Source organism: Phocoena sinus, chromosome 1 (genome assembly GCF_008692025.1).
Source record: "Phocoena sinus isolate mPhoSin1 chromosome 1, mPhoSin1.pri, whole genome shotgun sequence".
Lineage (NCBI taxonomy): Eukaryota > Metazoa > Chordata > Mammalia > Artiodactyla > Phocoenidae > Phocoena > Phocoena sinus.
In genome coordinates, this window is record NC_045763.1 from 165418087 (window position 1) to 165435798 (window position 17712).

The 17712-nt window shown below is 45.8% G+C and overlaps 1 protein-coding gene across 1 annotated transcript; it reads left to right on the plus strand.

Annotated features, from left to right (window-relative positions):
• The first annotated feature begins 580 nt into the window (after positions 1-580).
• HHIPL2 (HHIP like 2) lies at positions 581-13888 on the plus strand. The gene is given in 11 exon segments (XM_032609676.1): positions 581-647; positions 2297-2360; positions 3418-3520; positions 3522-3629; positions 3631-3760; positions 3763-4096; positions 5187-5332; positions 9493-9574; positions 12678-12744; positions 12746-12761; positions 13464-13888. Coding segments are annotated over 11 exon segments (1542 nt in total).
• Positions 13889-17712: the final 3824 nt, after the last annotated feature.

The following is a 17712-nucleotide window of genomic DNA, read 5'->3' on the forward strand; positions in this document are numbered from 1 at the left end:
GAATGCACTCATTCTTACACGTCACAGGGTAAAACGGTCACCTCCCATTTCGAGGCCTCAGGGCTGTAGATTCACTGGCGGAAGTTGGTCCAAGTGTAGCTCCTCCCGCCCAAGGCTTCCAGAGCAATGACATTATCTGAACTTCGAGCAAACAACCCCGTGGAATCAAGCACAGCCACCAATGAATTACTGATGCTGTATTATGTTTTAAAAAGCAACATTCAACGAGGTATGATGTTGAACAGTACCCCAGGGATCATTCTAAGGACTCCCTCCCCTTGACTTTTCTCTTAGTTACAAAAACGTTTGTATTTTAAAAGCCCTTTAGAAGCTTGCTCACCTGCCAGCTGCCTCCACCTGGGGCTTTGGGCTCTGCACAGACACACTGAGGTGGAGTTTGGTTTCCACAGATTTCCCAAAGCTCTCCCTCTGGGGTTCTGCGGGCCCTGATGCTTTCTCAGGCCCCAGAAGAATGCGATTGGTATTCTTCATGGAGCTGTCTGGGCAGCCGTGGTCTGGGTCCTCCCTGCAGGTCTCTGAGAGCTGAGCACAGCACACATCTGTGGTGCTCACAGAGCGCATGGGGGAAGTGGTGGCATCTGTGGGGATGCAGCCCTCATCCTGGTCATTTGTGCCGGGGGTCTCTGGTGTGATGATGGGGGCTCTCCCCAGCTTTCCAGACCTGGCCTAGGAGAGCTTCAAGCTGCTGAGTGGCAATGACTCAGAGGTTCTGCTTCTCCTGGCTCTCCAGTAGCCAAAACCCACATGCTTGGCAGACATCACCTCAGTAGGTCTCAGCCCGAACCCACGCTGGATGCAGACTGCACACACTGACTTTGTGGGAAGAGGGCTTCAGGGGTACAGGGGAGAGTCTGTGTTGGAGAGCAGGTGAAAGAGGTTGCTGTGAGGAGTGTTCTCATGATGTGCTGGGGGTGAGACACAGCAAATCCAGGCAGACCTTTGATCTGAGACCCGCCTGGGCATGTCAGCACAATTACTTGGCTCTCCTGCTGTGATTCCAGAGCCAACGGGCCACCCCAACTCCCAGTGAAGGGAACATAGAAGAGGCTGGCACAGAAGCCAGCCACCTGTGAGGCATCGCTCCGGGCTGTCCTCTCTTACCTCGGGTTCCACCCCTTGTCTGTTTCCTGGAGAATTAACTCTGGGAAAACCATCTGGGCAGAAGCTGGGCTCTTATGAGCAACACTGAGACTCTTAATTTCTGAGATATTCTCCTGATAAAAATGTCTCTTCCCTCCCTCTCTCCTGCCTCCCCCTTCCCTTTTGGGTGAGGTTTCAGAAAGCCAAATTCAACAGCTCTCCAGTTTTAAGAATTTGAGGAATAAGAATAACCTACACATGTCCATAATGGGAAAGAATGCGAAAAAGAATATATATATGTATAACTGAATCACTTTGCTGTACAGCAGAAATTAACACAACATTGTAAACCAACTATACTTCAATAAAATTAAAAACAAAACCAAAAATGAAACAAAAAAGAATAAGCTACAAGTGTCTATTAAAATTCACAACTTTATTCTCCCTCTTTCTTCCCCCCCCCCACACGTGGTGTGTTCCCAGCAATGATCCTGTAGGCAGCTATTAGGACCCCCATTTTACTGATGAGGAATCAGGAGTTTTAAAGGACTTACTGAAGGTCAAACAGTGTCGGGGCACAAATCCGGAGGCTCAGGCTCCAAGTCTCGTGCCCTTTGGATCACACCACGCCAAAGTAGAGTCACAACAGCCCTCGCCCATCCACTCAATGGTTCTCTGACCTGGGGCAAGCGTAAGGCCCATTAGAACAGAGCCTTTGTACACCTTGCTCACTGTCATAGCCCCCGTGCAGAGGACAGTGCTTGGCACACAATAGAGACTCTTCCTGGGCCTTCATTTTCCTTTTTTTTTTTTTTTTGCTGTACGCAGGCCTCTCACTGTTGCGGCCTCTCCCGTTGCGGAGCACAGGCTCCGGACGCGCAGGCTCAGCGGCCATGGCTCACGGGCCCAGCCGCTCCGCGGCATGTGGGATCTTCCCGGACCGGGGCACGAACCCATGTCCCCTGCATCGGCAGGCGGACTCTCAACCACGGCGCCACCGGGGAAGCCCGGGCCTTCATTTTCTAAGACAGAGAAATGATAGTTACTGAGCTGATTGAGTAAAAGGCAACTGTGCAGGCTCTAAATTGCTGCATAAGAGTGTGCCATGGTAGTGATTATATGTCCACAGCCTCCTTTGCTCCTGGGTATTTCACCCTTATTTTTGTCTTCCATCTCTCTTCTTTCTACTCCCCAGGGGTGGACAGCTCAGCCAGGGACTCAGAGCGGTTCGTATGGCTTCTTGTCAGCAGCTCTGACACGTATCCTGAATAGAAGCAGACAACAGCCCAGGGAGAGATGCTGTGACTCTCTGGGCTCTCTCTTCTGCTCTTTCTGATAACCAAGAAGTCACTCTGCAGTCTGCAATCAGGGCTGAAATAAGAAAGAATGGGGAACTCAACATATCTGAGAAATGCTGCTGGTCCCTCTGTTAAAGTGATGAGAGAACAGACGTGAATGAGACGGCCCTGGGGGAGGCATCAGTGACCAGAAGCGGGTTCTGGGCCAGAGGACCCTGCCCTACTCCACAGCCCCAAACTACCCCCTTTAAATTGGTCTTTCTTACTTTCCTCATCTCACTTGCCTCTGCCTTTCGTCACTATTGAGAGTTGGTTGTCTGCCCACAATATTCTATTTTCCTCCTAGAAAACGCTATAGTTTAGGGAGGCCCGAGTAGCGATATTCCTTTGGTTCACAGTCCTTGTATGTTTGTAAAGAGCAGTCATATGGCCCCATAGCCACCATTTAAATTTGTGTGGCTCCCAGCATGGTGTTTTGTGTATATTAAACACTTCAATATTTTTAATAAATAAGGGAAGAAATTGCTAGATGCCTAATCCCTGGGAATGATGTAGCGTGTTCACTTTGATCATTTTATTTTTAAATTATACAATATTTTGAACGTATGGAAAAGCACAGAAAATTAAGTTATTAACACTACGGATCCAACAGTGAGATTCAACAAATGTAAAAACCCTCGCCACATTGCTTCAGATGTGCAGAAAGAAATTAAATCTTACAGACACAGCATTTAGGATAAAGGGGAAGATGGAGACATTTGGTACTCTCTCTTTTTTAGAAAAAATTGATCGTTTAATAAAACTATATGTCAATAATGAACTTAAAATGCTAGAGATGGTGTAATGAATATGAGGCTTTTTTTTTTTTTTTTTTCCTTTCTGCTTTCCAGAAGCATTAACTGGGTAGAAAATTTGGGTCCCAGAGAGGAACTTTACCAGTAGTTGGTAACAGGAGCTCCAGAATCCTGGTTCTTTCCCAGATCTTTTTTCCCACTGTTTGCTCAAAAACTGGTTCCAGCTCCACCGTGGTCCGTCTGCCCGCTGGGGCTGAGCTGCCTCTTCTTTTCCAGGAGTGCTCGCGCTGCGCAGCCCACCGCTATGATGCTGAGAACCCGCGGACGCCCCCCCCGGAACCTTCCCGACCTCTGCTCTGACTACTGCTCTGCATTCCACTCTAACTGCCGCTCCGCAGTCTCCCTGGTCACCAATGACCGCCACCTCCAGGAATCCCCATGAAAAGGATGGCGCGCGCTTCTAATAGCTCCTCAACCTTCCCGACAAGGACCACTGCTTCCCTAACGTCCTGAGGAGTGACCATCTCAACCGCAACCTGGGGGTGGTGGCCGAGGACCCTCGGGGCTGCCTGTGGCCAGCGGGCTGAGGAACCCGGTCTCCATGGTCCACGCTGGGGACGGCACCCGTCACCTCCTCGTGGCCGAGCAGGTGGGGGTCTATCTGCCTGATGGGAGTCGCCTGGAGCAACCCTTCCTGGACCTCAAGAGCATCGTGCTGATCACTCCCTGGATGGGGGATGAGAGAGGCTTCCTGGGCTTGGCTTTTCATCCCCAATTCCACCGCAACCGCAAGTTCTATATTTATTATTCATGTCTGGGCAAGAAGAGGGTCGAAAAGATCCGGATTAGTGAGATGAAGCTTTCTCGGGCAGATCCCAGCAAAGCTGATCCCAAATCGGAGAGGTGAGGCATACCCACGAGAATCTGCAGCTGTGTACTGTGTTTCAAAATGTTGCCAATCAGTCCTCTGAGATGATACAGGGGAGCTTTCCTGGGTTTAGAGCTACTAGCTTATAATGATGATAAAGGAGTCATTGTTGATTACTGAGGTTAACCCAAGTTAGCTTCTTGAGTCCATGGCTTCTTCATGGCTACAGCCACCCACCTTACAGTTATACCTGGAACCATGCTTGCTTGAGTTTACAGAGGGTAAGCAAAGGCCGGCAGCCGTAAGGGTTTGAGAAATGATTTTAGATAATATCAGTATATTAAATGTAATAGCAGCCTCTGATTATTGCGTGACCATTAGATCCCAGGCCCTTTACCATGAACACGGGAATTCTCATCCTTGCAGGAAGCTGTGACGCAAGGCTGTTAAGTTACTGATATCTGGTCAGATGAACGGCTCAGTTCTAACTGATCTTACACTCCTGCTCTTTCACTCTACCATGCTGCCTTCTTTCCTTCTCCTTTCTGCCTTGTCTCTCTCTTCCCATATAGACAGGTTAGGGGATTGAAAAGAGCATGAAGAAGTGATAGACTGACCTCTGTGTGGCTGCCCGAAGGAAGGGACTGAGAGTTCTTGTAGAGCGGAGAGTAAGGCTGAGCCCCAGCTACTGGTTTTGAGCCCTCACTGTATGCCAGACACTTAGTGAGATATTTATATATATTATCTTATTTAACATTCACAATGCTTGCCTATGGTAAATTCTCTTACCATCCCCCATTTTATAGATTGATAGATTTTATAGAGGCTTAGAGGTGTTGAGCAACTCACCAGTTAATAAAAATTAGATTAGTCTTTTGTAGTGGTGCAACCTTCACAGGGCACCAAGCTCCTCTTATAATAGCAAGTGAACTTCCCCATCTAGGGCAAGTGGGTGACTGAAATATTTCTGCAACAGCTCTTTTGATTCCTGAGAGAGGCTAGTTATTGGTCTCCTATGGGAGACTCACTCCTGGTAGTCAAGGATTCCTTGATCCTAGGAGGAAAAAATATCCTGCAGGGTGGAAATATGGATTCCTAAAATATAAGGTTTTGCTTTTCATCTAGTCGACTTATGGCTTTGCAGGAAGATAGAAAAACCAAGAAATGGGAGAAACAGGACATGTGCCTGGGCAACACTGAGTCCTGTGCCTTCCCAGGGTTGATCAGCACATACAGCAGTTTTCTCATCTCCTTTGCTGAAGATGAAGCAGGTAACAAACGTACAAGGTTATTCTATTTCTGCTTACTGGAACTTAGATAATCACAGGCATTGTGAACTGAACATTTATTACCATAATAATCATTATTATTGCGATTGTTATTATTACTCTTATTATTGTTATTGAAAAAGCAACTACCACTTTTTCTATTTTCACTGTAATCTAGTCACTTTTTTTTTTTTTTTTGGGAGACATGGGCCTCTCACTGCTGTGGCCTCTCCCATTGCGGAGCACAGGCTCCGGACGCGCAGGCTCAGTGGTCATGGCTCACAGGCCCAGCCGCTCCGTGGCATGTGGGATCTTCCCGGACCGGGGCACGAACCCATGTCCCCTGCATCGGCAGGCGGACTGTCAACCACTGCGCCACCAGGGAAGCCCTAGTCACCTTTTATAATGTACTGGATATTGTTCTAAGCACTTTACATTTTCAAATCTTATTTAGTAATCACAACACCCCCATGATGTAACTGTTATGTTTATTTCACCAATGAGGAAACAGAGTGACTATGCCGACTTACCCCTTCTTTGTTGAACTGCACAGCTCTATGCAGGGCAGGCCAAGGTCTACACTGTAGTCTTTTCAATTCTTTGACTATGAAGGAGGTGCATGTACTCCTTCCTTCCTGATTTTATTCTAATCTGCAATTATACAAATGTGGACAGGGCCAACAGTGGGGCAGGCAGTGTGGGTGTTTATCCTGTTGGTGTTGCCTGAGAGAAGGTACCTCTGATGATCCACCGGCTGGGCTGGGCTCTTCCTGACGCTGCCAACAGTTTGTTAGGCAACTTCTGTGAATGAACAAGGGAGAATTTCTTTCCTGAGAGATCTGAGAAAAGGGTAGACAGCTAGGTAGGAGGCTACTCATTAGAGAGATTAGGCATATGTTAAGGGCATCAGCAAAGCAAGGCATGCGTGCACATAAGAGCGGTGGGGAGGGAGGGAGGGAGAGAGAGAGAGAGACTCAGCTTTAGTAAATATCCTCAAATTTTGAAATCAGAAAATGAGGTTTTAACTTCAGCTTTACATAAGTTATGTGTCAATTTGAAAGTTAAATTTTTATTTTGTTTATGTAAGTGGTAACAAGGCCTGTGATCCTTCCGGTATTTGGCACTGCACCTAGCCATGCTTGGAGGCAAGGAAGAGAATAAAATGATCTCTTAGGGGTCCCTTCGAGACACAGGACTCTACAAGTGTAAACCAAAGCCTTGATGGTTTCCCACTTTCTACTCTGAGCCACTGGTGGCTGTACAGGAGCTTCACTTGAGTGGGACATAAAGAAAACCAGTCAGCAGCTGCACCGTTTCCTCTCAGCTAGCTTGTGAATAGATAGTTCAGGATGAATATTTTTTTGTTTTGTTTCGTTTTGTTTTTGCGGTACGCGGGCCTCTCACCGTTGTGGCCTCTTCCGTCGCGGAGCACAGGCTCTGGACGCGCAGGCCCAGCGGTCATGGTTCACAGGCCCAACCGCTCCACGGCATGTGGGATCCTTACAGACCGGGGCTCAAACCCGTGTCCCCTGCATCTGCAGCCGGACTCTCAACCACTGCCCCACCGGGAAGCCCAGGATGAATATTTTGTAGGAGAGGATATTTTGGAAAATTTAAGCGTTCTTAATAGAGAAAAGTCTTTGTGAGTTCCAAATTGGAAGTCCAAACATACTAAAAAGCAGAGAAACCACAGGCTGGCCTGTGATGCTCAGTGGAAAGTAGATGATGTGAAAGCCACAGGCCATGGTGGGGCCCTGTCTCCTGCTGGTGCCCAAAGGAAGCTGGAGCCCCTGAGGCTGGAGACCCTTGGAGGCCACCTGCCTGGGGCCCCTGGGCTGCCACATTCTGTGGCTTGCTCCTTTTCAGGATGCCACAGAATACCCAGGTTTTGAAGATTTGGTTTGTTGAGCTGGTAGACTTCTCGCAGGAGAAAACAAGGCAGTTTTTGAATACCACTCAAGTACATCTGGCAGACAAAACTAAGTGTCCTTGGCTGAATTGGATGGAGTGGACTTGCCAAAGTGTTCCCAAGCCAGACTTTGCCCAAGGGCAGCCCTAAAGCCAGGGAGGCTGTCCCCGAGGCAAGTTATTTTCTTCCAGAGTTGCTTGCTTTTGTGTTTTTGCAAAGAGTGATTCAGGTTTTCTGCATGTGTTATAGTCTTTCCCATTATTGACCTGTTTAGAACTCAGTATTATTTCATTATTTTACTATTAGTCACCCGCTTGAGATAAGCCACATTTTAGTTGCACCAGAGCTCTGCCTTCACTGTTGCTACAGTTTATTTCCCGAGTCCTTCTAACCAACAGCTGGCACAAATAAACGAGTGAATAAATAAATGAGTGAGTGGCGGGTATGGGGCTACCCGTGGCTGAGTTCTGATGGGTTGGATTTCTGAATGTCAGTCACTGAAGCACAGCCTCAGGAGGACTGGCTGAGGTCACAAAGCTTGCAGTAAATTCACATTGCATGCATTTTGCTTTACATGGCCTGTTATAGTTTTTTGCCCTAAAATACATTTTTAAAAAATGTCAGACCCTACAGATGACATTCACTTCTAGCATTGTCTTCCCCTGAAAATACATGCATGTCCAAATCTATGGCATGTTTGGAACCCAGAATTTACACCAACTGTAGTCATGTGTAGGGAATATGCAGCAATGCAGGGTTTCCAATTCTCCTTTTAGACCAGAAATTGTTTGCGTGGTTTGAAGGGACCTTTGCCCGAGGGTGACCTGTGCACATGCAGACAGTTGGTAGGCACCTCATTTATCTAATGTCAGCATCATCTTGGATGGTACCTGGGGTTTCTAATCAGAGGGGCAAACTGCCTCTAGGGAAGGGTTTGTCCTAAGTCCTCAGACCCCCTTACAAGGGGAAGGTTATAAATACAGTTTGTCAATACACAAAACCAAAGTCTATTATTCAGTTGTTACCTTGTGTGTTACCTTGTTGTGTGTTACCTTGTCACCTCTGCAAAGAACATCAGTCTCTCACACTCGGCCCGAGGCAAACATTAGTCACTGCTCTCCACGAATTCAAGGAAGAAGATTGTTTAACTAGCTCAGAGATGTCTAAAGCTCTAGGCTTTTCCAATTTTTACCTTATTAAGACGTTTCCTTCCATAAGCTTGAGAGAGAGCTTGTGTAAAGCACACAACAGCAAGTGCATTAAACCCAGTGCGATAGCATAAAAGTTGTGTCAGGCTCACAAAACTGTCACGGTGCCAGGCTTTAGGGAACAGAGACATAAGGAAGTAAGAGGAACTGCGGATGACTGAACACTTTCTCATTTAATACCTAATAATCAGGGAGGGTATTCTTATCTCCCTTTTACAAGTGAATAAATAACACGAGCGTTACCCAGGTGGAGAGGCTGCCCAAGACAACACAGATGGTAATGGGTGCTATCAGATTTCAAACTCAGTTTTATCTACCCAAAGTTGGGCTCATAAACCCTGCACTGTCCCTCACAGGGAACCGTGAAACGAGGTGGAATGAGGTACTTACCATGAGAAGGGAGCAGTGTTTTCTGGAGTTCAAACATGAGGAAATGGGAGGAAAAAGGGGTCCCTGGTAAAAGAGATGAGGAAGACAGTGGGTGGAGGTGATTTCTGTGGGGTGTGGAGAAGACCAAGGGGGTGCCGAGGAGTGGAGGGTGTCACAGGAAATAAGGAACCCAAGACTGAAGAAGGTGGAGCTGGAGGACACGGTGAGATGGGGGAAGGGGACTAACACAGTAAGGAAGGGGTAATAGAATGTAAAGTATCTAATAAGTGGTCCTCAGCCTGTGGCTTGCCTATCTCTGGGCTTTACGGAGACTTCCTTATCAGTAGTGGAGAACTGGGGAGGGAGATGGAGGCTCACTGAGGTGAAGTTTCTGAAAGCAAAGAGGTGATAAATGAGAAGCCCTTTGGCTCAGGGAACATGAACAGAAACGTGCCTCTGCTGGGGGACACCCCAAGCCGGTCTGGGGGGCTAAGATGGACTTTCTCCTTGGGGAGCTCACAGACCTTGAGGCCTCACTGTCAGTCAGGATTTCAGGGACCCCTTCCTGGGGCTCACGCATTTCAGGGCCACAACCCCTGGTGATGATTTTCTCTGTGTTCAGCTGTCTTGGCCCGGCCTTGTGTCCTGTCCTTGATGGCCTGTTCCTGTTTTATCAGGGGAGCTCTACTTCCTGGCCACCTCTTACCCGAGCGCCTACACACCGCATGGATCCATTTACAAATTTGTTGACCCATCGAGGTGAGACTTGGGTTACCTTTTCTTCTCAGGTGATTGGAATTCATCTTTATCGCCATGGCAGGTCAGAAAAACAGTCCTCACTCCCCAAGAATTACCAGATATGATCAACGGAGGGTATCTTTCTTTTAGATGCAAAGCAGATTGGTCTGGGACTTCCCTGGTGGCGCAGTGGTTAACACTCTGAGCTCCCAATTGCAGGGGGGCCGAGTTCGATCCCTGGTCAGGGAACTAGATATCACATGCACGCTGCAACTAAGGAGCCAGTGAGCTGCAACTAAGGAGCCCACGTGCCACAACTAAGACCCGGCGTAACCAAATAAATACATTAAAACAAAAAAAAGCAGATTGGGCAGACAAATGTGTAGGACAATGCATCTGTAGGAATTATGGAATATTTGGGAAATGGTCTCTTTGTGGTTGGAAATGAGGATCTTGAGCCTTTCTAGGATGACTAGTCCAGACCTGTGGCTCCTGTCTTGTTTTTTTTTTTTTTTTTTTAAATATGCTTCTGGAAACTTCTGTCTGGGATCATCTGACAGTGGGTGTACACCCCTGCCGCCCTATCCCATGGGCTGGTCTTTGGCACATACAGTTGGCCCTCCGTATCCATGGATTCCACGTCTGTGGATTCAACCAACTGTGGATCAAAAATATTTTTTAAAATTCCAGAAAATTACAGAAAGCAAAACTTGAACTTGCCATGCCCTGGCAACTATTTATGTCATATTTACAGCTAATTACATAGCAGTTATATTTATTTACAATTATTTACATAGCATTTACATTGTGTTAGGTATCACAAGTAATCTAGAGATGATTTAAAGTATATGGAGAATGCGTAGGTTATATGCTGAACACCATACCATATCACATAAGGGACTTAAGCATCAGTGGGTTTTGGTATCTGTGAGGTCCTGGGACCAATCCCTGGGAGCTGTATCTAAAACTGTCAGGTTTCTCAGTGTCTCCACCTGATCCTTCCTGGAATTCAGTGAGAGTATTTATTCACTTGGTAGACTCTATGATGTTTAACTCTGCTTCTCTGCCCACCTTTCTCAGAGACTAACCAACCTTCAACTCATCAGGCAAAAGCCATACTACAGCCTCCCATCTGTGAGGTTGTTGAAGGTGTGTCCGTATCTGTCCCTGGGGGAGTGATCCAGTGTATCCATCCTCAGAGCTCTGGGCAGTGCGCGGGATTTATCTCAGGATTTTTACCCAAAGCCAGAAAGTCTCCCCGTGAATCAGCTTGAAGGTAGACCTGCAGACGAAGACTTCCCTGTGAGGCGTCTGTTACCATATCCGGGGTGGTGTTCAGAGTACATTTGCTGCTGGTGAGGGCTCAGAAGCCCAGCCCAGCACAGCTCCCCTTGGCAACTGGGCTTGGGTTTGGTGTTCTCAGATGTTCCCAGAAGAGACTCAGTCCCTGAGGTTGTGCCCAGGGGCTCTCCTGGTGGAGTGCAGCGTTGTCAGGGGTGAATTAGGGACTGGCTGTCCCCACTGCTGGGTCTACTCCATGCAGATCTCCTGTGCTTGAGGGATGAAGCAAACCCAGGGTCTTTGAAGTGCTTCCAGAGGCTGAAGGTGCCTGGGCGGGGAGTTTTCTGCTCTTTCTATCAACAGGTTTCCTATGTGAATCCCTTTTTCTTTCCTTTGACAGTTTCCTGATTTGGCTGGGGGATAATTTAGCTTACCTCTAGTGGCATGAGAGATCAATCATAAAGCAACTGTAAAGGCTGCACCATGCTGAAGACACCCTTTCTCATGCACCTTTCTCTCAGTTGACATTTATGGAGTCATTTCTGTGTCGCAGGCACTGTGCTGGGTGCTGTGTGTGCAGGCTGACATTTGATGCTGGCAGAATCCCAGTGAGACAGGGTAACACCCTCAATCTACAGATTAGGTAACTGAGCCTAGCTACCTTTGATCACTTGCCCGAGGTAGAGCTAGTAAGAGGTGACAGAGGATAGGAACGCATTCCTCTTTGTGGCTCAATCATTTCAGCACTACCTATTCACTTCAGTTATAATGACGACTTGAATTGTACAAACTTCTGTAGCAGTGGGTCCAGATTCTGCTCTGCTTACTTCTTTAGCCCGTCTTTGCACTAAATGCACCTCCCCCAGCATTCTAAGGAGCAGTTGGTTTATTTATGTATGCTTTTACCCTTCCACCTTTTCCTTCTGCCCTTCCCTTAGAATCATAGACCCTGGATGCTGGGTTTGAATCTCAGCTTTACCACCTAGTCTGCAAAGTCCCTTTTGTTTCAGAAGGTGCACCCAGGGGACAACAGTTTGAGAATCAGAATACTAGGAGGCAGAGAGTCTGCCATTACTTAAGGGGCCGTGCCATGAGTATCTGAAGAGATTTTCTTTAAAGGGAATCACTTTTGTATGTGCTGAGCACTGCTCCAATCGTTTTTTTAAAATCTCATTTAAAAAATAATTTAGGGCTTCCCTGGTGGCGCAGTGGTTGAGAGTCCACCTGCTGATGCAGGGGACACAGGTTCGTGCCCTGGTCCTGGAAGATCCCACATGCCGTGGAGCGGCTGGGCCTGTGAGCCATGGCCGCTGAGCCTGCGCGTCCGGAGCCTGTGCTCCGCGACGGGAGAGGCCACAGTGGTGAGAGGCCCGCGTACCACAAAAAAACAAAAACAAAAACAAACAAAAAAATAATTTAAAAAATTATATATCAATCGCTTATGGTGTGCCAAGCACACAGTTCTTATTTAATCCTCCTTGTCTCCCTGTGAGGATGGGTGATATTACTTTTTCTATTTTACAGAAGCGAAAATCGAAACTTAGCAAGGTTTACTTGCCCATGGTCCCCAGGATTTGTACCCTATTCTCTCTGTTGCCAAGCCCATGCTCCAACCCCCCCCCAGGCACTGTCCCCGAAGTGCCTCACTACAGTGTCCCTGTGATGTCCATGTCCTTTCTCCTCTCTGTCTGAGCTCATCGCAGATTTCCTGTTACATCTGTCCCATCCCTATGGATAAGGGAGGGCTGAACCCAGTTCTTGCACATGTATGCCTTTTGGTGACCGGAATTTCATGGTTCCATCTTCAGAGTCTTGTATCCTCACTTTTTCTCTCTGTTTTTAGGCGAGCACATCCAGGTAAGCGCAAGTACAAGCCAGTGCCGGTGAAAACCAAGAGTAAGCGGGGTCCAGTTCAGGCCACTTGCTAGTGAGTCCCTCTCTGTCTTTAGGCTCAGGCCTTGGCATCCAGGTGCCGGCACAGTGCCATCTGCAAACAGCGGCAATCCCGGGGTGGCAGGTCTTATTTTCTCACCTAAGGCTTATCCTCTGGCTGAGGATTACCTGTGGTCTGTATGTCTCCTCTGTGTACCAGGGTGAGAGGTGGCAGCACCTCCTTCTGCTGTGACCTGCTGTCATTCATTCTTTCATTCATTTGTTCATTCAAGTATTCATTCATTCACTTAGTACTTACTTTGTGGCAGTCCCTGTGCCAATCCCTGAGGATACAGCAGTGAACCTGACCTGTAGGAGTCTAGAATCAAAGGAGAGGAGGGCATGTAGCACAGGCAAATGAAGAAATAAATATAGCATTGAGGTTCTGGCTAGAAGCATGCCCAGGGGACTGAGAAGGCCCTCAGAGTGAGAACCTCTTCCTCCCGGGAGGGTAGTCAGGAAAGACTTACAGGGGAGGGACAGTATCTTCAGGGAACTATTCTAGAGCCATGCATCTCTGGAGTGATCCCATTACAAAAGTAATCTATTTAGATCAAGGCCAGGGAATTAAACATATTAACTTCAAAAGAATTTATATTCAAGAACCCTCAAGTGGGCATAGGCTTCCTGGGCGGCACTTCCCTTCGAGCTACTTTCCAGAACTAATATTTCTCCTAAATAAACGCTTGTTTCCCAGAAATGGTCTTGGACTTGCTAAAGAAGAAGTCCGAGGAAGCTGCTAAGAAACTGTCCAATGCAACTTTAGCTTCCAGTCCAGACTGGACCTCATCTCAGAAAGGCTCCTCCAAGAAGCCGGCTTCTGCCACAAGCAGCGGGAAGACGTTTCCAAGGTCTGGTGCAAAGCAGAGAGCTACAGCGTGGTCCCCAGGCCCCCAGGGGAAGAGAAAGAAGAGCCCGAGATGCCCCCGAGGCAGAGGCAGCCAGTTGGCACAGTGGAGGCGAGCTGGCAGAAGTGTCCCTCTGCCTCTTCGGTCATGGTGGCAGGTCAGGGGACGAGTGCCCAGAGAACCACCTTGCCACGCGGAAGCTGCTACTGCTGAAGGTGACCTTAGACGCATGGGAAGCCAGGGGTGGAGGTGGAAACCGGCGGAGAGAGCTTGATTTAGGCGGCACGGTTGTCCTGTCCACGGGAATTTTTCCATCTAAACGGATGCTCCTTGTCTGCTTCTGCGGGGAGACCAAACCCCATGTTGCCAGGGCACCTGGCTACTCATGTGCACTAGTCTGTAAACCTGCTTGGAATTCCACTGTGTGTTTATGTTTTGCTTTGTAAATGCCTTTGACCTAAGGTAGTAAATCAACACTTGCTCCAATAGACAAGCTTCTTTGAGCTTGGAGAGCCCCTCTAAAATGGTCATCTCCTTTGCCCCCTTTAAAGATCAGGGTCTGAATAAGGTTAGGTCCTGTTCTGTACCTCCAGTGCCTACTATTTTGCCCTGACAAATAGCATAATAAACGTGACTACTTTTTGCATACCTACTGTGTGCTAAGTTCATATGTTATATTATCTGAAACCTCAAAACCTTGCTTCTTATGTGTTGCCATATAATTTATGTTGAAGGTGAGGGAAGTGAGGCTTGGTGAGGTTAAGCCATGTGCCCTAGACCACAGCAGCCAGGGAGCAGGGAATTGTTCAGCTGGACTTGAGCCAATGCCCCTGTCAACCTCCAGTGAACTTGCCTCCCTGGAGGGGCCTCAATGAGGGTTGGTAGCTTTTAACCAGGTATTTGAGGAATGAAAGGGCTAAGAGAGGAAATGACCCCTGTCTTCAAGAAGTTCTCCAAATTGTGCAAAGCATCCAGAACGGTATAGGCAATTTGACTTAAGCAGAACGAAAACAAAAATGCCCGGGTTGTTAAGGACTTTTAGAGGTCACGTGATCCTTGCTTTAGATGAGATTGGACATATCCTGGACAGGTTATTTTAGACTTCCAAAGAAGTAGATTCCATTTTGTTTCTTTAGCAAACTCCATTTGTAGGGTAACCTAACCTAATCTAAATACACCAAACTTCTCTGATTCTCTTCCTCTTGCTTTCTCTTTATTAACGATGCAAAACACTGGTCATCACTTTCTGAAGATCATTTTTAGATCATCTCTTATCTACCTTCCTTTGCCCTGTCTCATGGTTTTGCTTTTCTTTACTTTTGCCTACCTTTGTAGCTCTTATGAACACTCTAGTTGACTGAAAAAAATCACACAATCTAAAAGTTGAGAATTATACTTTATTTGGCAGACTTACTGAGGACTATAGCACAGGATAGCAGCCTCTCAGTTAGCTCTCAGGGGCTGTTCCAAAGAGGTAAGTGAGGAGCCAGGATATATGGGAGTTTTTGCTGAAAACAAACAGACAAACAAACAAACAAACAACATGTGGTTGAACATCAAAAGATTAATGCTAATCACAACAAAGAGACATTTCAAGTTAAAGATCTTAGTGCTTTTCTATGTATGGGAAGATGCAAGAGTCTGGGCTCACTGAAATTATTCCTTAGGTATGCATCTTAACTCTCTAGAGCCAGTCTCCTGTTTTTCTCCATCCTGAATTCTCCTCAGGGTGCACTGTCAGGGGAGGCTGCAGTGGCTGATGGCTTATAGCCACAACACCCTTTGTTTACTGAAATGGCGGGCGACATTCTCTGTACACACTCTCCAGGATAGAAATGAACTTCAGGGTCTGACCTACCCTGATATTTTACAGTTTTAGCTTCTCAGATGAAGATATCAACATAAAGATGGGAGGGCTTACACCCTGCATCATTTTGTTGAAAGATGGCTGAAAATCCTGGTGCAGTTCAGGGAGACTGGATCTAACCTCTGGAAAGAATATATGAGCTCACTCTGTCTCATTTTTTTCCTGTACAATCTTTCTTCAAAGACGTGTGGCAAAAATAGGGTCTGGCCCTATTTCATGAATATAAATGCAAAAATCCTCAACAAAATATTAGCAAACTGAATCCAGCAATACATAAGAAGGATCATACAACATGATCAAGTTGGATTCATTCCAGAGTTGTAAGGATGGTTCAACGTATGGAAATCAATCAATGTGATCTAACAAAAGAAAAGACAAAACCATATGACTTTCTCAATAGGTACAGAAAAAGCATTTGATAAAATTCAGCATCCATTCATGATAACGACTCTCACCAAAGTGGGTAGAGGGAACATATCTCAACAAAAGCCATGTATGACAAACCCACAGCCAACATGATACTCAATGGCGAAAAGCTGAAAGCCTTCCTGCTAAATTCAGGAACATGACAAGGATGCCCACTCTCACCACTTCTATTTAACATAGTATTGGAAGTTCTAGCCACAGCAATCAGACAAGAGAAACAAATAAAATGTATCCAAATTGGAAGGGAAGAGGTAAAATTGTCATTACTTGCAGATGACATGGTCCTCTATATAGAGAACCCTAAAGACTCCATGCAAAAACTATTAGAACTAATAACTGAATTCAGCAAGGTAGCAGGATACAAGATTAATTCACAGAAATCTGTTGTATTTAACACTAACAATGAAATATCAGAAAGAGAAAGTAAAAAAAAAAACCAAACTGTTTAAAATTGTGTTAAAAACAAACAAACAAACCTAGGAATAAACTCAACCAAGGAGGTGAAAGACCTATATGTTGAAAACTTTAAAACATTGATAAAGAAAATTGAAGATGATTCAAGAAATGGAAAGATATCCCATGCTCTTGAATTGGAAGAATTAATATTGTTAAAATGGCCATACTACCCAAAGCAATTTACAGATTTAATGTGATCGCTATCGAAATAACCATGACACTTTTCTCAGAACTAGAATAAATAATCCTAAAATTTATATGGAACCACAAAAGGCCCAGAATTACCAAAGCAATCCTGAGGAAAAAGAACAAAGCTGGAGGTATAACCCTCCCAAACATCAGACAATACTACAAAGCTGCAGTAATCAAAACAGTGTGGTATTAGCACAAATCAGACATATAGATTGATGGAATGGAATAGAAAGCCCAGAAATAAATTTACTTACCTATGGTCAATTAAGCTATGACAAAGGAGGCAAGAATACACAATGGAGAAAAGACAGTCTCTTCAGCAAGTGTTGGGAAAACTGGACAGCTCTATGTAACTCAATGAAATTAGAACACACCCTCACATCATACACAAAAATAAACTTGAAATAGTTCAAAGACCTAAATATAAGACATGACATCATAAAACTGCAAGAAGAGAACATAGGCAAAACATTCTCTGACATAAGTCATGACAATATTTTCTTAGCTCAGTTTCCCGAGGCAAAAGCATTAAAAGCAAAAATTAAAAAATGGGGCCTAATCTAACTTAAAAGCTTTTGCACAGCAAAGGAAACCATCAACAAAACTAAAAGACAACCTATGAAATGGGAGAAAATATTTGCAAATTATGTGACTGACAAGGGGTTAATATCCAGAATATACAAACAGTTCACACAACTCAATATCAAAAAAACAAACAATCCAATCAAAAAATGGGAAGAAGACCTAAACAGACATTTCTCCAAAGAAGACATACAGATGGCCAACAGGCATATGAAAAGATGCTCAACATCGCTAATTATTAGAGAACTGCAAATCAAAACTACAATGAGGTATCACCTCACACTGGTTATTAAAAAGTCTACAATAATAAATGCTGAAGAGGATGTGGAGAAAAGGGAACCTTCTTACACTGTTGGTGGGAATGTAAATTGGTGCAACCGCTATGGATAACAGTGTGGAGGTTTCTTAGAAAACTAAAAACAAAGTTACGATATGATCCAGCAATCCCATTCCTGAGCATATACCCAGAAAAGATGAAAACTCTAATTGGAAAGACACATGCACCCCAATATTCATAGCATTACTATTTACAATAACCAAGACATGGAAACAACCCAAGTGCCCATCAACAGACA